This window comes from Desmodus rotundus, chromosome 1 (genome assembly GCF_022682495.2).
Source record: "Desmodus rotundus isolate HL8 chromosome 1, HLdesRot8A.1, whole genome shotgun sequence".
NCBI lineage: Eukaryota > Metazoa > Chordata > Mammalia > Chiroptera > Phyllostomidae > Desmodus > Desmodus rotundus.
In genome coordinates, this window is record NC_071387.1 from 65,631,816 (window position 1) to 65,648,685 (window position 16,870).

At 41.5% G+C, this 16,870-nt stretch overlaps 1 protein-coding gene and 1 pseudogene across 1 annotated transcript in view; one reads left to right on the plus strand and one right to left on the minus strand.

Moving 5' to 3' along the window:
• The first annotated feature begins 2,613 nt into the window (after positions 1-2,613).
• LOC112302913 (U2 spliceosomal RNA) lies at positions 2,614-2,764 on the plus strand (annotated as a pseudogene).
• A 292-nt stretch (positions 2,765-3,056) lies between these two features.
• The window catches only part of LOC112302808 (uncharacterized), a 93,216-nt gene continuing 79,402 nt past the window's right edge, over positions 3,057-16,870 (minus strand). Inside the window, exon 3 of the mRNA XM_053910448.1 lies at positions 3,057-3,370. Within this exon, the coding sequence (XP_053766423.1) occupies positions 3,128-3,370 (243 nt within the window). The 3' untranslated portion in view covers positions 3,057-3,127. The remainder of the gene's footprint in view (positions 3,371-16,870) is intronic.

Sequence of the window (16,870 nt, forward strand, 5' to 3'; positions counted from 1 at the left end):
TGTACATTTTCCTTTGTTTCTCTTAGCATAGCCTTCATTTTTCCATCTGATTTTTTCATCAAATTCAAACAATTCTGTGAGCTTCCTAATTACCAGTGTTTTGAACTGTGCATCTGATAGGCTGGCTATCTTTTCATTGCTCAGTTCTATTTTTTCTGGAGCTTTGATCTGTTCTTTCATTTGGATATATATATATTTTTTGTCTTGGCACGTCTGTTACTTAAAGGGCGGAGCCTTAGGTGTTCACCAGGGCAGGATAATGCTCATTGCTGCACTGTGATGCTGTATGTGGGGGAGGGGCCTGAGAGGGGGCAATGGTGCTTGCTCCACTCTCTGCGGGTTTTCAGTCACTCCCTCCACTACCCACAATCAAAGTGGGCCTTTATGGTGCTGCTTCCCAAGTGGGTGGATTTGTGTATGTTCTGGGACCCTGTGGGTCTCTCCAATGAACTCTCCTGTGAGGCTGGGAGTTTCTCCCGCTGCAGCCTCAACCCCCACAAGTGTTTTCAATCAGTGGTTTGAGGCTTTATTTCCCCACACTGGAACTCTGGGTTGCAGGGTCTGTCACCCTGTCCACCAGCTGCTGCCTTGCTGGCCAGCTGCAGCTTTGCCCACCCTGCTCCACAATCTGCCACCTCGCTGGGTCCACCAGCCACCGCCTTGCTGTGAGTCCTTTCTGCCGGGCTACCTGTCTCCTCCCCTCCTACCGGTCTGGATGAATGTTTCTTCTTCATCTCCTTGGTTGTCTGACTTCCATGCAGTTCGATTTTCTGTCAGTTCTGGTTGCTTTTTGTTTTTAAATTTTTGTTGTCCATCTTTTGGTTGTTGAGGAGGCACAGTGTGTCTACCTTCCATCTTGGCTGGAAGTCCCCAAAGTACATTTTCTTTAAGCTAATAAGCAAAGAAAACCTTTTTCAATCACACTGAGTTTATCATCCCCCTTTTCTACAGTGTCATCAGGGTCATGTGAGTGTGGAAGAGATTCCCAGAGAAGATCCCCTGAGGATACTGAGTGTTTATGAATTTGGGAGGTGTTCAGGAGTGGCTACTCCTGGGGCTGGAAGCTGAGTGTCACAGGGGTTAAGACATAAACTATTCTCATAAACCTGAGAAGAGTTAAGAAGAATCATCCTCTAAAAAAAATCAACAACATATGGGGAGGCAATGTAACCTGGAAACTAGCTAAGTCAGACAGATCTTTATTTTAATAACCAGCTTTCAACTTTGCAAAACAGCATATGTATAAAGCAATTCACTGCAGCACTGTTTGTAATAACAAATAACTGGAAATATACTGTCTATCAATAGGGAACTAATTAAATAAATTATGATATGACTATGTGGAAAGCTATTCAAGTAGAAAAACAAATTACAGAGCAGTGTATAAAGTATGTTACCCTTTGTGAAAAAAGAAAGGGGGGGCATATTTTCTACTTCGTATCTGCTTGTTTAGAAAGTAAAATATCTCTATGAGAATGTCAAAGAAACTAATAAGACTGATTGCCTGGGGGAGGGGAAGTGGATGATTGAGGAATAAAAAAGATTGAAAAAAACTTCAAGGTTTTTCAATTTTAAACTACATGTCTCTTTCACCTGTTAAAAAATTAAGGCAACCGTTCTAAAAGTAAAGAGCCATACATCTGGAGAAAACTTAAAAAAAATTCCAGCTTTCCTTTTTACTAGCTATGTAAACCTGAGCAAATTATCTAACTTCTTTAGGGCTCAGTGTCCCTACGTATAAATGGGGGCAACAATAGGCCCTATCAGCTATGTTTTAAATGATTAAAATTTGAAGTAAAGGAATAAATTTACATTTACATTAGTTGTACCATACCTGACATGTAAATACTAGATACATGTTAGATGTTAACATTATTAGATTTGTCAGAATTTCAATCATAAAGGCACTATTGAGAGGAAGCAAAGAAACAGAAGATACTGACTATGCTGGTATAGAGCTCACAGATATATATATATATATACACATACACACACAGCCCCCACTTAGTAACTACTTTCTTTTAACAGTTTCGGTCAAAAATCTTGGTGTCATCCCTGAATCCTCTCTTTCTCTCAGACCCCACACTTATAAACTGTTAACAAAATCTGCTGGCATTATCTTCAAAATATTCAATATACCCAGAATCCAGAAACCCTTCTTGTCTCTTCCTCCCATACCACTTGGTCCAAACATTATCTTCTATTGCCTGTCCTTCTACAATAATCTCTTAGCTAGTCTCTTAGGGAACCCCTACCACTACACCCCCTTTTATTAAAAATATTTTATTTACTTATTTTTAGAGGGGGTAGAGAAAGAGAGGGAGGGAAACATTGATTGGTTGCATCTTGCATGCCCCCAACTGGGGACATGGCCTGCAACCCAGCCATGTGCCCTGACTGGGAATTGAACCAGCAACCTTTCAGTCCTCAGGCTTATGCTCAGTCTACTGAGCCACACCAGTCAGAGACTACATCCCCTTTTTTAATCTCAACACAGCATTAGTGTAATCCTCTTCAAAACTGGCTCAACTCACTCAGAGTAAAATCCAAAGCCAACATCTGGCATGGTCTGGCCCTATTGCATCTTTTAAAAAATTTATTTATTAATTTTAGATCATTTCTCAGCCTTTTGGCTAAGATCAAGTATAGTATCTGTTCTTATCAGTTTAAAATTTATTTATTAATTTTAGAGAAAGAGAGAAGAAGGGAGAGACAACTGAGAAAGAAACATTGATCTATTGTTCCCCCCATCCATGCATTCATTGGCTGATTCCTGTATGTGCGCTGACAGGGGATTGAACCCATAACCTTAGTGTATTAGGAGGATGCTCTAACCAACTGAGATACCCACCTAGGACCCTACTGCTTCTTTGCTCTCAACTCGTATTCCTCTCCTCCTTACTGCCTTTGAAACACAATGGACTCCTTGCCATTCCACAAGCATGACAACCTAGGAGACTAATATATATTTCAAAAAATGAGAATTCAAGCCAAAAACTTTTTTTTTCAGCATCCAAAATCTTTTTAATGACAAGGTAGGACTCGAACTTCTGCCCTTGGATTGCACATAGGGTTTGGTGTGGCTGTGAGGGGTTCCTGGGGCCTTGCCTAAATGCTTGTGCACCTCTCAGCCCTTGAGAGGACCAGAAAGCAAGACGGTGCCACAGCCCTTGGGGGAGACCAAGGCCAGCTGGTCGAAGGTGAGGATCTTGCCCCCCACCCTGAGGATGTGGCTCCGGGCGCGGCTGCTCACACGAAGTGTACACACCTTCAGCTTGGGCACATCCTGGATACGCACGTTATCGGTTATAGTCCCCACAACCACTGCAGTTTTGCCCTTGCAGCCAGGAAGCTTCATCTTCCGGATCATCTGGAAAAGGGACAGAGGTGGCCGGTTGGTACGGCTCATGAACAGCCTCTTCAGCACCACTTGGTTGAAGGTGGAGTTGGTCTGTCTGTCCAGGAACCTGTATAGCTTGACCAGCAGCCTCAGGTAGACGTCCTGGCTCTTGGTGTCCCTGTGCCGAACCTTGTGGTCTTTGTTGTGGCAGATGTTGACTCCCATGAGGGCACCTTCTGTTCCACCCAAAAACATTTTTTTAAGAGTATGACATTTGTTCAACACAAAACACTTCCTCAAATGATTGATATAGAACTCTGCAACTGACAGAGAAAAAAACATATTGTTTAGGCACATGAGGATCATTTAATAAAACTGACAATGTGCTGAGCCAAAAAGAAGGTGCCCTGAAACAAAATATCCAATATTATATAAACCAGATCCACAGGTGACAACATGATAAAATTAAAAAGATAATTAAAAATGCAAACCACTCATCCTTAAACAGCCTTTAAATTCTCAAAAAACTGCACCAAAACAATCCAATGAGTAAAGGAAAGCCATTTCAATAAATTATTCTGGAAAACTAAATATTCATATGGAAACAAATGAATCCTAACCATTAGTTCACAATATGCACAAAAAGTACTTTGAGATGAATCACAAACCTAAATGTAAAAGCTAAAACCATAAAGCTTTTAGAGGAAAACATGAAAATATGAGGGGAACCCCGTCCTATGGAGTCCTCCCAGTCATGGATGAAATGAGTTGGCCCAGATACAATCTGTTGGGGGGAAAGGGGCTGGTGATTCCCTTTAGCAGAGAATGTCCTGAGCCCTTCTCTGAAATGGCTTTTATTGAGATCAGTATGTGCAGGGGTATACAGCAGACATGCATAGCTCATCAATCAATGCCAAAGGGCTATATAGTTACAGAAAACAGATATTATCTACAGATAACAATTGAAGAAACACAGAGATCTGCCTCAGGTCAGGGTCTGTTAGACATACTGACACCAGAGGGTCATTAAGGCATAGTTCATGAGATTAGGAGTTCACTCACTTATGCTTTGAACTTAAACATCTGGTTTATACCAACAGGTATAAACCAAGCTTCAAAGGGTACAATGCATTCTTCAGTCCTGATTTCCCACAGGAACCCTCAGTGCTAGCATTGGGTCATGCCTGCCTCCTGCATTCCCAGTTTTCCAGTCAAGTCTTAGAGGCCTCTTTCAAGGCCTAGCTTGCATGGGGCTACAGTCTCCTATACCACACAAAGTGGTCCCCAATAAAAATATCTGGATGATTTGGGGTTAGGCAACGGTTTCTTAGATAAGACACAATGACTACAAAAGAAAAACTGATAAAGTAGACTTCGTCGAAATTAAAAACTTCTGATCATCAAATGTCACCCTTAAGGAAATGAAGAAGCAAGCCACGCACAGGAAAATATGTTAACAAAGCATATATATGTGGACAAAAAAGGGGCCACATACTAAACCTGACAAGCTTGGGGGAGGCCTGCATGGTGGCCTTACAAACTCAAGACCTAAGGCAACCACACAAGATGACCTGGAATTAAAACTTTCTAGCTAGCTCTGGCTGGGTAGCTCAGTTGGTTAGAGCATCATCCTGATATATCAAGGATGTGGGTTTGAATGCATAAATAAGTGGAACTGTAACAGAGGGGTCCAACCAAATCACTGGGGAGCAGGGGAGACCCCAATTCAGGGGCACCCTGATTTAGCAGGAGAGGCTTCTCCCCTCACCCCCCGGGAAGGGAGAGGCCATAAGAGGAGCCTGACAGAGATGACAGTGAACAAGCTAGTGCAGCTCTGGCAACGAGCAGCTCAGCACCTCCTGCTTCCATTTCCCCAGACAACAGTGCACAACCAAGGCAGGTGTGACCTTGGAACGCTGCTTGCACAGAGTCTGCACAGGCTGTGGTGGCTGAAAATGTCACACTATACGTGTCATAAGGTGATGCCCCACCCCACACAATGATGCTGTGTGGGCTGACGAGTGTGGTGGATGTAAGCCAGAATTGGTGGACAGGCTGAAAACTCCTGCCTTGCATGGGATTTGGGGATGGGACTTTAAAAGTGGAGAACATGCAGAAATGCAGCCCTTTTTCTTTCCTTCCCCTTGTGGCCTGGTCAGGGGTGAGGAGCCAGAGTGCCCAGGTCAGCAGGCCCTGGAGATCCCGTGGCCAGGCTCTAAGCCACACCACAACTCTTCCACACAGAAAGCCAAAGCAGTGTGCTGTGCTGCATGGTACTGCCCAGCCAAGTGCACACAGACTTGTAAGAGGTGCGTGAAGTTGAACTGTGACCAAGAACCTGCCGAGTCACCTGGATAATCATGCTGCAGCCACCTGCATATCACAAAGGACAACATTTTTAAATGGGGGAAGGGATTCCAGGTGCATCCTTGAACTGAGTTGGCCAGGTGTGGAGGGGTTATTTTCTTTTGGGTGTTTTAAAGGAAATAAGCTTTGAGGCAGAAGCCCATTATTATTTCAAAATTGTATAGCTTTTATTTATTTATTTATTTATTTACTTACTTACTTACTTCAAAAGAGACCTTTATTTCTAAGCTTCTCACAACTCTACTGTGGGGGTGCTCCACCCACAGAAACCCCACCTTTCACGGATGAGAATAAGTCTACCAAGACATGATCTGCTTGGAGAGGAAAGGTGGCCAATCTCTCAAAGAAGAAGGGCCCAAAATTGTATAGCTTTTAAATAAACAGCCCCTTCCTTTTTCACCAAACCTCTGCCTCTGGAGTTTATTGGTGGCAAGCAGCAGAATCCCAAGTGACTGTACAGTAACAGAACAGCAAATCAATATTTCTCTCTTTTTCTCTTCTCCTTCCTTTCTCTCTCTCTAAAATCAATTTAAAAAAACTTTCTAGCTAAAATTGAGTCATAGTAGGTAGTCAGGTTCTAGGATGACATCTTTCTTGACGAAGGTCAGTCTTTACCTTAACTGAGGCTGTCTATTGTCTTTTTGATTCTATGATAACATATCTTTGGGATGTCAGGGTAATTTCCTTTTTCTAGATCCCTCAGGGCACAATCTCCCACCAAAGCAGGAAACCATAGAACCCCTCATTGTTAATGTTATTGTTTTAATTTTTAACTCTTAACTATCCTATACCCTCCTATGTAAAAGAAGTGTTACAGAGCAAGGGGGGGGGTGGTTCCTTCACGATAAATTATTACAGAAAGGATTCCCCCTTTCTGTCTCTGGACGTTCCTTCCCCCACGCCCACCTGCTAGGTTCACAATGCCCGCCGCCAGAGGAAAGACGTCTCTCAATGCCAGAGACTGGTGAAAAGGAAAGGAATTGTTTATTTAAAAGTTACACAAACTTAGAATAATGACCTAATGTCTTCAATAAGATACTAAAGTCCTCTAGAATACCCACAGATGCACAGTCCTTCCCTCTCCCCGTGCCCAGTCCGGGGTACCATGTCTCAGGAAAAGAAGTAGAAGTCCGTGATTCAGGCTCCCGGCACCATCAGCTGTGTGGCTGCTGCAACCTCCAGTTAATCCAAAGCCGTGTGGCACCTTCTCATGGCCCACCAGCAAGAGTCCTCTCTCCCCTTTCTCTATGGCTGCAAAGTCTCTCCTGCTGCCTAAGCCGCGTGGCAAGAAGAAGCACTCCAAAACCTCGTGGTCCTCTTTACTCTCCTTCAGAACCGCGTGGTCCTTTTCCCCATTTACTTTGGAGCCGCGTGGTCTCCTCCTTCTCCCCCAAAACCTTGTGGCCCTCCTCTACTACTATGGAGCCGCGTGGTCTCTTCTTTACTTCAGAGCCGCATGGTCTCTCTTTTACTTCAGAGCCGCATGGTCTCTCCTTCTCTCCTAAAACCTTGTGGTCCTCTCCACTACTCTGAAGCCGCGTGGTCTCTCCTTTCTATCCTAAAACCTTGTGGTCCTCCCCACTACTTTGAAGCCGCGTGGTCTCTCCTTCCCTTCAGAGCCACATGGTCTCTTCTTCCCTTCAGAGCCGCATGGTCTCTTCTTACCTATGGCTGCCGGGCCTAGGTTTAAATCCCAGTTCCCATCTTCCTTTGCAGCCCATTTCCGACTCCTCCTACAGTCAGCTACACCTGCCAGCATCCCCGTATTCTTCCAGCTTTACTGGGCTGCCATAGTAAGTCTGGGCAGGTGTGGCCCCATGGCTTGGAGCCAATCATCTCCAAGCTTTCACGCAGGCCCTGTAACCAGGGGGAGTTGCTTCCCAGTCCCATCTTGGGTGGAAGCCACTCCCATCTCCCTGGCTCAAAGCAGGGCCACAGCTATTTAACATATCCATGAAACCAGTTAAAGGTTATAGATATGTTAAATGACTGCCAGGGGTTAGCTACAAAGCTGTTGCTACCCAAAACAGCTCTGAATGGCCCTGTTCCATGTGTCCCATCCCCCCTGGCTCAGGCCTGTAGGGGTGAGGACATCCTATATACATTTTTCTAATGTTTCCTGGACACCCCGAGTCCTGGACCCCATTACAAATCCCTTCTTGGGGCCCTCCTCTTGGCTGCACCCTGCTTCAGAAGTACATGTCTATTCATTTTACTTTTTATCCAGTCCTAGAGATTTCCCCTCCCCTCCACTCCATGTGCTTTCTCCTGCCTCCCATATCCATCACCAATGAATTTCATGTAGCCCCCTTATGTGTTCCCCTTTGATTCTGATGTATAAAATTAGTGATAAAACTGTCATTTTTCAGGAGCATTTTCTCAATCGCTTGAGATTTTACTTCCCAACAATTGTCATCACCTTGGCTCAAATAAACTCATAAAAATTCTTACAGGTTTGGGTGTTTCTTACATTGACATATCTGATAAAGCTTTGGTATCATTGATGAATATAGAATTCCCACAATAATAAAAAGACAAACAACTCATTTTTAAAAACTGGCAAAAGGTCTGAAGAGACATCTCACAAAAGAAGATAAGTGAGTGGCCAGCAGCATAAGAAAAGATAATCTAAATCATTAGTGATGCAGGAAATGTATCCTAAAACACCACACACCCACCAGAATAGCTAAAACATTTTAAATGATGAAAAAAAAAATGAGCAAAATAATTAATACTTTTTTCTCACCTTCAAATTTCCTCTAGATGGGCTAATAATCATTAACAGGAGAAAAATCAAATTGTAATACATGTGCAAGGGAAAACACATATGCATGAAAACGTCCAAAGACAATGAGACCAACATTCGATATATATAACATTTTGGACAAAGGAGAAAACAGGGAGAAGGGGTATTAAACTTCTGAAGTGAGAATGGGTGATTCACAGTGTGGAGGACGAGGGGCCACATATTAACCTGACAAACTCAGGGGAGGCCTGTGTGGCAGGTAGCCTTACAAACTTAGAGACCTGAAGTAACCACAAGGGATGGTCTGAAATTAAAACTTATTAACTAAAAGCAGGTCATGGTGAGTCATCAGGTCCTAGGCCAGCATTTTTCCCTAATAAAGGTCAATCTCTACCCTAACTGAGCCTATCGTCTTTTTGCATCTATGATACCTTACCTTTGGAATGTCGAGGTAACTTCCCTTTTTCTGAAACCCTTGGGCACAAGCACCAGAGCTGAGACTACAAATCCCCTCATGGTTGTTGTGATCATGTTAATTATTGACTGTTAACTATCCTGTATCCACTTTGTAAAAGAAGTTATGTGTCTACCATTTTACCTTTTATCCAATCCCAGTGGTTTCCCCACTTTGCTTTCTCTTGCCTCCTTAATTGATCACTGGTAATTTTCATATAACCCCCTTATGTCTCTTCCTTTGATTGTAATGTATAAAATAAGGTGCTACACTGCCATTTTCTGGGGTATTTCTCCATCTGTTAGGACTTTGCTTCCTGGCAATTGTCCTTGGTTTGGCTCAAATAAACTCACAAAAAATTCTCTACAGATTTGAATGTCTCTTATGTTGGCAACAGGTAATTGAGGAAGAACAGAGCACACATGGCAGGAAAATTGCTAAGCAACTCAGAGACAGTGGGACGCAGGGAATTGAGCTAACAGGCCTCTCCCTACCTGAAGCCCTCCTATTTACCATATTTAATTCAAAGTGGGCTCAGGCAACATCCTAAAATTTTCTTCTTCAAACAGGCCTGTTCATCTGAATCTCAGGCAGGAAGGAGGAGGGTCAAAGATTCCTTCTGTTGTTTCTTAACAACCACTTAAAATCAAAATCCCAGAAGGCAGCTTCAGGGTGGCAAAAGTTTGGTCCCCTTCAATGGCAACTAGAGTCTAACAGTATTTTAAGAAAATATTTTGTGCTTTTCCTCTAGATTTTCTTCACATTGGTCAACACACACAGAAGGTGATAAGGGACTCAAATGTTGGAAAAATTTTAGTTTTAGGTAATAGCTAATAAGCTTAGTAATCGATGTATATAAAAAGCTATTGTTTCAGGAACTGAAGGTGTGACTGACCCTGACTCCAGGAGACCATAAGCAGTTCCACCTTTGGGCCTCAGGAGGGCTGCATGCAATAGGATGGTATCTGAGCCTTTGTACTCCAGGGTGACATGTTCACCGCCCAGGACACAGATGAAAGAATGCTGCAGCTTTTTATCTTATTAATTTCCCCCCTGAATTCCAAATCCCTTACTTACACTTTTCTTCTGTTTATAAAAAGGGTAAGTTTAATATGGAATACAAGACAGTCTGTTAGGGTACAACCCCCCATTTTCTCAGGTCCCTGACCATCTGAATAAATCTCCTATAGAGATTCAATCCCTGCTTACTGGGTCTGGTAGGTGACAGGCAACAGGAATGCCAGTTTTTCCAGTTTCAAAGGCAGGCATAGGAAAAAAAGATGGAGGCAGGGGATTCACAGAAAAAAATTAAAAAATATTTGCCAAGAACAGAGTAATGAAGCTGAGAGAAAAATAATGGGAGCAGAGTAAATAACAGAGGAAAAAAGTAGGAGTCAGAGGCAAAGTGTGAGCTACAAAAGAAAAAGGGCAGGAAGCAGGGATACCAGTGGAAAGCCAGAGGGAAGCTTAAATGAGGTGAAGTATGAAGTGCCTGCACATAGGATGCATAGTATCAAAATATATTAACTATAAATCAGGAGGAAAATTAAACAAGAGGCCAGGTATTAAGTAATTTTATTTAATAAATGTTTAGCTGTTTTGGTGACAAAATAAATCAGTTATGTGTTCTCTGTTAAATTAGCATCTCAGGGTTTTTTAAGTAATTCTATTCTTATTTTAGTCCACTATTGTTTTAGGTCCAACACTGAGGGAGTGAGGAATATTCAAGATGTTACTGTGTATCTCATTTTCTAGAATCAACCATGTGAGAGGCAAATGAGAGCCTTTTGCTGAAGGGCTTTTTTAACCTGTAAAAATTAGAACAAATATTTAGCAATCCACTTATGGCCAAACAAAAACTACAATGTTGAAATTCAGTCTTTATCTGATAAAACCAAAGTTCACTGTGAAACCATGGTTACACTCAAGGTTCTGCACAGAAATAGGTGTCAGGCTGGAACACTTCATAGCAAAGTGCCCACATGTGTCTCAGTTTCCCTGTGCAGGTTGTAAAATGCACAACCAACGAAATGATTTTGAAAAATGTCGCAAGTATAAACAGCAGCATTCTGAAGAAAGAAGGGGGTTGGAAGTGGTGAATACCACTTCCCTTTTTTTTTTTTCAAAGGGAAGAAAGATACTTTAGAGGATGCCAATTTAATGATCAAAGAGACCCCTTCTGTGGGATGGTGTAAGTGGACCTTTGATCACCCACCTGCCAGTTGTCATACTTAGCACCATCCCTCCTCCCTCAGGCCAACATTCCCTTTCCCCTGCTCAAGTGTGCGAAAATCATTCATGCTACTGTTATCCTTCCTCATCCCAAGTCTTACCGGTTCATAAACCTAGGACCTGTAAGTCACTCACCAGTGTGAACTTTTCCTCTGGGTTTCACGGTGTTTGTCCCACTTCTTTCCGTGTAGTAAAGCCTTCACGGGAGTTTTCTGGAAAGCCCATCTCTAGCCATTATATGCCAATAAAAGAGAGGACAGAAGTGTGCCTGATGAACTCAAATCATTTCTGAATGTGCTTTATGTGTAAATTGTTAACTTCTCTTAGATTTAGAGCTCTTTTGTACTATGAGACCACAAAGATGCTTTTGTGTGGAAGTGATATAATGAAGGAGGGAGGAATGATGATGCCAGGAACATAAAAAATAAAAAATACTTAAATAATTTAGTTGGCCACTATTTGAACAAGAAACAGATATAGCTGACAATTTTTTAAATTATATTAAGGACATGCAGGCCAGAAAACTTTTTATATTATTATAGGAAATAGAAAGAACTCAAAGATTTTATCAGGTCATGGGTAATAAGTCAATTGAAGTATATATATTAAGGATTTGGGGCAAAAACCTAAATGTTTGGGTTTTGCTAAATTAACCAGTCTAATACAGCAACTTTCAGTGAGATAATTTTTAGCACGATAAAGAAACTTGTCAACAAGGAAACTATGTTCTCCAGAAATCTGTGTCATAGACACAATGCTTCTTTGTGAGATTCTTATTTATTTATTTACTTTTAGAGAGAGAGAAAGGGAGGGAAAATGAGGGGGAGAGAAATATCAATGTAAGAGAAACATCTATCGGTTGTCTCTCCTACACACCCCAACCAGGGACTGAACCTGCAACCCAGGCATGTGCCCTGACCAGCAACTGAACCAGCTGCCTTCCTCTTCGAGGAACAATGCCCAACCAACTGAGCCATGCTGGTCAGGCCTTGAGATTCTTTTTAAAGTAACATTTACTATTGTTAAATTTTTTTTCTCAAGTGGTACAAGAAGGTATAGAAAGTGGTTCTTAATGCTAACTTCACATTTGAATCACCTGGAAAACTTTGTAAAAGCCAGTCCAGCGCCTTATCCCTTCTCTCGGAGATTCTCATTTAATTCACCCCAGAAGTGAACCCAGGCAAAAGTATTTTTTTGAAGTTTTCCATGTAATTCTAATATGCAACTAAGGCTGAGAACCACTGGTATAGAATGGGAAGAAACTTTTCCTTCTACCCTTGACCATCAGTCCCAATTCTCCTGCCAGATGCAGCCAGATAGAGCCACTGTTACCAGGCCATTATGAATCCAGATACATATGGTGAATATTTAAATATCAGTTCTTTCAAGCACTTTGGACAAATTATTTAACTTCTCTCTGCCTCAGTTTCATCTGTAATGTTAAGTGCCTACTTCCTAGGGCTTTTATGAACAGTATATGAGAAACTCCCTTCCTTTTTTTTTTTTTTTTTTTTTTTTTTTTTTTGAGAGAGAGAGGAAGAGAGATGGGGAGGGAGGTTGCCTCTCAAATGCCCAATGGGGACCAGCTTTCAACCCAGGCACAAGCCCTGACAGGGAATTGAACCACTGACCCTTTGGTTTGCAGGCCGTCTATCAATCCACTGAGCCACACGAGCCAGGGTGAGAAACTCCATTATAAAGTGCTCAATAAACGTAGACTATTACAACTTCTGGTGATTTACTGTAAGATTTACAATGTAACCAGTCTTTTAGGTTACATTTTGTCTTTTATTTATTTTTTTTTACCACAAATAATTCTTCAGTGAATATCTCTTTACACAGGTATCTGTGTGTGAAAGTACTATATATCTTTTTTTTTAATGTCTAGAAGAAAAATCGCTGTTTAAAATTCTGATAGGTATTGCAAAATTGTTTTCCGGAAAGCATAAACTAGTGTATACTCCCAAGAGTGGATGAGAATTCCTGTTACCCTAAACCAAATATAAAATTGTGGATTTTTGCCAAATGACTAAATGAAAATGACTTCTCTTTGTAGTTTTAGTGTGCATTTCTCTTATTATGACAGAAATTCCGATTTTTTCCAGAATTTGGGGAGATTTGTAAATATGTAAACACAATACAAAAATATTGTGACAAAAATTTTTCAACAATGCTCTGGGTTTGGAAGGAGGGTGAGATAAAGCTCCACAGAGGAGGTGCATTTGAGCTGGGTCTTAAAGGATGAATGGGAATTCTACTGTGGAGTGCCTTGATCGTGGCATGTAGTATATCAAATGCTCGATAACTATATATTGACTTAAATGGCAAAATGAAGACATTAAGAAAACATATTTTCTGGTGGCCGAGGGAATGTTTGGCTACAAACAGCAAGACACTGATGCACAAATACCAATACATGACTAAGCAAACCAGATTCAGACAGTGGGAATGGCAGGGGCTGGAGGACCAAACCAGAATTTTATAATTCATTCCTGGTTTCTTATACTTCCTGGATGTTTAGCGACACCTAATGGCCAAATAGAAAAAAGTCTATATTTTTAGTATTTTATTTTTAAAGAAAAGTCCCTCCCTTGTAGTCACATAAGCACAATTTAAAAAGTTTACCTCCAGATTTACGGAAAAGCAAAATCTCTTTTCCCTGTGATCAAAGGGGGAAAACTGTGCAAAAATTAATTTGTTTGGTCTGGTGCATTGAATGATACAGGGGATAAAAGATGTCAGAATTGGAAGAGAACTTAGACCAGAATCCAAATAATTCATTTTATCAATGAGGAAATTTACTTCCAGATAGAAGTGATTTATCCAAAGTTACATAGCTAGTGAGTTATTGGTGCTCTGAAACAGTATGATTTTGGTACAACAAAGAGAATAGTGAATACATTTACCCATCCATTTGCAAAGCCCAAGATGAGAAAGACAAAACACTTTGATTACACTAACACCTATTCATTCACAAAATGGAGCATGTATGGAATTTAACGCTGTCTGTAATATTTGAGGTACAGAAGTAGTTGGGTTACTGACCACTAGGCTTTTGATTTTCCAGACCATTTACAAACAAACAGCCAAGTTCCTATGGATGCCAGGTTATGTTTCAAAAAATCCAAGTAAAGATTTGATCTCTGTAACCTAAGAGTTTCTTCCCTAACTTTTCTCTTTGCTTCGTATCTGACAATAGGCAAAGTTGGGGCAGAAGATGAGGATCAATCCACATCATTTAATAAACCACCCCCTAAGCTGCTATGGACCCCTTGTGTACCCGCACAATCAGAGAGATTGTTAGGAACACGATACTGCACAAAGCAAAGAAGTCACAGTGAACCCACTTCAACCTGTTGATCTGGGTTAAATCAAGGGCAACTTAAAGATGGCAAGGACTTTACTACAGTATAATCACACAGCTGAGAAACATATTGATTAGTTCATTGAATAAGTTTTTATTTAGCCTCTATCATTATGTACTAGTGCTGGGGACACTGCAGGGATCCAGACCCAAATTCTCATGGAGTATAACCTGGTAATTACATGCCAACAATTGTGACAGTGCTACGAAGAGAAGTATGGGTGCCGTGATTACAAAAAAATAGTTAACATTTACTAAGTGCTTGCTACATTCTTAGCATTTAACACACGTTGTCACGGCAATCATATAATAAATGTCCTTTATCCTCATTTTATAGATGAGAAAATTGAGAAATAGAAAGGGCTTTTTTCTTTTTATTTAACTTGCCTAAAGTCACACAGATGGGCAAGTATATCCTTGAGCAAAAAGAATTTCTGGGATATTTAACCTAGCCTGGAGAATTAGGGCATCTGTAAAGAGAAGCATAATTCCTACCCATCTTGCCTAAGTAAGATTGATTGTGTATATGTCTAGTTCAGATCATTCTGCTGAGCTCCAGATCCATAAATGTCTACATGCTAATTCCATCTGGATGTCCCATGGTAACCTCAGAATCAATACATCCAGAATCAGTCTTTCCTTCCCCTTAGGCTATTCTTCCTATGTTTTCTATTTCACCCCTATCCACTAAGTACCCAGCCTATCAATTTTACCCAATATTGGTTTTGAACAAGGAGTGCAAAAGTCACACATAAAAAAAGGCAAATAAAATTTTTGATTATAAAAATTTTTTTTTTGCAGACCCCCTGAAAATTCTTGGGACACTCCATGGGTCCAGATTACACTTTGAAAAATGCTGTACTAGCTATTAAATCTGTTAGTTGTAGACAGTGCAAGTACTTTCTCCCAATCTATCATTTGCTCCAGGCTCCAGCATATTGAACAAATGATGTCCTGTGGGCCCCCAGATCAATCTGCATCAGAATCACTTTAGGTGACTTAACAAATGCAGGTTCCCAGACCCCACACTATACCTACTGAATTAGAGTGGAGAGGGGGCATTTGCATTTTTAACGAGCCTTGTGAATGATTAACCATTCTGGTCTATTGCTTTCTAAAAATCAGTCCTTTTACAAATGCCTATTTTTAAGGCATTTGTGAAATCTTTTTTTTAAACTGGGCTAAGTGGCATCTTTAGAGAAAGCCAAGGTTACCAAGGTCTTAAGAGTTGGCATTGGAGCCCTTCTTCTGGTCAAAAGTGGGCACAACAACATTAATGAAGCATCTGTTGTACCACATCGCTGGCCTGTCTTCTTCTTCTTCTGTGTGGCCCACCTTGGGAGTCCGACCGCCCACTTTCCCAGCATGGGCCAGGGATCCAGTCCCACACCAGTGCATCAACAGAGGACATTGCTCTTTCCTTAGCTCCTAGTCTTTCCTCTATGTCCTTCTGCAGTGACCGCGCAACAGCTTCAGAAGTGGCACTTTTTGAGGGGTTGGACAAGGAGGGAACAGAGAGGTGAGGACAGGGGGAGGCATTAACAACATTCCTCTCCCCAGGACTGTCTCCCTTGGTGTTAGCAATGAAGGCTTGTGAACTCTGAGTTAGCTGAGTTAATTTTGTATATAAAAATGAGTTGTAGTGCTTGTTAAAATCACAGATTACTGGGTGTTAAAATCACAGATTACTGGGTCCTCCTCCAGAGATGATGATTCCTTAACCCTTGTGATTCTGATGTAGGTGGTCCTTAGGCCACACTTGGGGGGGGGGGGCGGGAATGACTTAAACCTGGAAAAGAAAAACTAGAAAAAACCTTGAAAATGTGTGGTCTCTTGAAATCTAGAGGTTGGCTACTGAATATTGATGGCTTTATTTTCCCAACTAGTGAAAATTATCACTGCTGGAAGAAATTGATTCATTTTGTAAAGAGAGTGTTCAGTAATCTCTGAAGCACAGAAACATTTTTTCCATTCTTAGTGTGCAAATAAACTGTTGGCCTTCTTCAGGGAGGCAGGCCCAGACAAAATCTCAGCAGGCCCTTCTGACAGCATTTTTTGCACAGATGAAATTAGGTCAAAAGAAAATTCAGAGCAGTTTGAGGAGGGAAAAACAAAATCCCTGAATGGCAATCTAAAGCTGGGGGCAGAGAGAAGCCCCACCTGCTTTTTTGCTCTGGTGAAGGCACATGGCTTGTCACATGAATCTCAGGCCTTCCCGTTATCTGCAGCTGCCCTCTGAGTCACTGTGGGCAGCAGGGGAGGGCCCTCTAAATGTTAGGGAACATAAGACTGACTGGCTGACCATATGACTTTTAGGTGAGGCCACTGGGCTGGGCCAATTTAAAAATTAAAGAGCAACTGCATCAC